Below are 2,621 nucleotides of genomic sequence, written 5' to 3' on the forward strand. Positions count from 1 at the left end.
ACGGTTTTAGAGATTACTTTCTTCAGAGACTACGTTTTAAGAGACTACTTTCTTCAGAAACTACGGTTTTAGTCACTACTTTATTCAGAGACTACGGTTTTAGAGACTAATTTCTTCAAATACTACTGTTTTAGAGACTAATTTCTTCAAATACTACGGTTTTAGAGACTAATTTCTTCAAATACTACTGTTTTAGAGACTACTTTCTTTAAATACTACGTTTTTAGAGACTACTTTTTTCACAGACTACTGTTTTAGTGACTACTTTACTCAGAAACTACGTTTTTAGAGACTACTTTCTTCACAGACTACTGTTTTAGTGACTACTTTATTCAGAGACTACCTTCTTCAGACAATAAAAAACAGTAAATAGAATAAACCGTCAGAAGTTTTGATGTCAAAGAAACTAATGTCGAAGTTCTGAAGAGAACACACGAATGTGTTGAAACTAGTTGCTACACAGTTTGTTCCTTTCGCTGTTTTGTTTGTTCTCTAACTGCTACACACGATATTGTGATATTTTATGAACATGTTATCTACTTTCTTTAGCTAACCCTTCAGCCCAGTTTACTTTAGTGATATCCAGATATTTACTCCAAGTTACATCCAAACATGTATGAAAATAATGACACATTAATCAATGAAGTCGTTGTTTGAAGTCGTTGTTTCTATTATGCAGCATATTTCTTTACACTTTTTCAACTTAAAACATATTAAAACATAGAGTTGTTATACGAAATTTTATGTTTTTAAATTTGATGTGAAGATTTTTTAACAGTTTTTTTTTTTGTATTTTACAGGGTGCTTAGATGAAGTTTACAAAAACCACTTCAATTCCTGCTTCACGATGTGTCCGAAAGCTTGTAGGTAAGATCCTAAATAGGGAATTGTTTACTTAATAACATGTCAAATTGGCCATTAGTAAGTTTACTCAATTAATGAACCAATAGTTATTGAATTGGGCTGCTACAATCACACAGAGGGGAATTAACAAGCTGTAAGTTATTCTACAAGACACTTTCCTTGATTAAAGAAGTGTTTGCCTTCTTGGTTGACACAGCACCTACAGCAGTTGTAATGGTGTGAACACCTTTCATTACAATGAATAACAAAGTGTCTAGTTGGTTTTAACACAATGGTGTCATTTCAACAGTTAGCAAATTTGACCATCAACGGTACACAATGGTGTCATTTCAACAGTTAGCAAATTTGACCATCAACGGTACACAATAGTGTCATTTCAACAGTTAGCAAATTTGACCATCAACGGTACACAATAGTGTCATTTCAACAGTTAGCAAATTTGACCATCAACGGTACACAATGGTGTCATTTCAACAGTTAGCAAATTTGACCATCAACGGTACACAATGGTGTCATTTCAACAGTTAGCAAATTTGACCATCAACGGTACACAATGGTGTCATTTCAACAGTTAGCAAATTTGACCATCAACGGTACACAATGGTGTCATTTCAACAGTTATTAAATTTGACCATCAACGGTACACAATGGTGTCATTTCAACAGTTAGCAAATTTGACCATCAACGGGTTCTAAGAAACAAACGAAAATTAAGAAATTTGATAAGAAAGAAATAAGCAGGACCGACTATTAGGGGGTGGGGGTAATGGGGGATTACCCCCCGGGCCCGGGGTGCCACCAGGGAGCCCGTACAAAAGCAAAGAAAGGAATAAGGTAACATGCATAAAATATAACCAGCAAATTCGTACTTAGAAGTTGCATTATATAGTTAACTGATATTATGGGGTGGGGGGCATATGTACATGCTTACCCCCGGACCCCGGAATAGCCCTGGAAATAAGTATTCTGAAAAATCCATCGGATATTACCTATCCCCACCCACTTTGGTGTAATAACGTAATCCACATTTCTTAGCCCTGTTATTTCTAGACAGACTGCACGACATCAGCATGTTAAAGAAACAAAATGCCACGCCAACCCTAATGAAATACTGTCTTTCCTATCGAATGTTATAGAATATTTTGAAACTTGTTTATGGTAGAGAAGATTGTGTGTGTGGTAGAAAGTTTATTATTGTCAAAAGTGAATGTGTATCCTTTCAGGTTAGTTGTACATCATTTACTGAGTTACTCGTTTACTTTCCAGTGAGGAGAATTACAGTATAACCAGTATGGACACCCTTCCATGGCCAGCTTTCAATCACGTACGTATTCTAAACATAAATACGATAATACAAGTAAAAAAATCTAGAAATATTTGTTGTTTTGTGGTAGTGCGAGGTACGATTGTTTGTTTTTGAATTTCGCGCAAAGTTACACGAGGGCTATCTGCGCTAGCCGTCCCTAATTTAGCAGTGTAAGACTAGAGGAAAAGGCAGCTAGTCATCACCACCCACCGCCAACTCCTGGGCTACTCTTTTACCAACGAATAGTGGGATTGACCGTCACTTTATAACGCCCCCGCAACTGCAAGGGGCCGGTATGTTTTGTGGGACAGGGATTCGAACCCGTAACCCTCTGATTGCGAGTCGAGCGCCCTAACCACCTGGCCATGCCGAGCCCCCGCGCAAAGCTACACAAGGGCTATCTGCTCTAGCTGTCTCTAAGTTAGCAGTAAAGACTAGAGGGACAGGCAGCT

General features: G+C 37.6%; 1 protein-coding gene across 1 annotated transcript in view; it reads left to right on the top strand.

Annotated features, from left to right (window-relative positions):
* Positions 1 to 2,621, top strand: part of LOC111089775 (amiloride-sensitive sodium channel subunit beta-like) — a 12,382-nt gene that overhangs the window by 3,805 nt on the left and 5,956 nt on the right. Inside the window, exons 3-4 of the mRNA XM_022402832.1 lie at positions 801 to 867; positions 2,130 to 2,187. Coding sequence (XP_022258540.1) covers positions 801 to 867; positions 2,130 to 2,187 — 125 coding nt within the window. The remainder of the gene's footprint in view (positions 1 to 800; positions 868 to 2,129; positions 2,188 to 2,621) is intronic.

Source organism: Limulus polyphemus, unplaced genomic scaffold (genome assembly GCF_000517525.1).
Source record: "Limulus polyphemus unplaced genomic scaffold, Limulus_polyphemus-2.1.2 Scaffold7320, whole genome shotgun sequence".
NCBI classification, from domain to species: domain Eukaryota; kingdom Metazoa; phylum Arthropoda; class Merostomata; order Xiphosura; family Limulidae; genus Limulus; species Limulus polyphemus.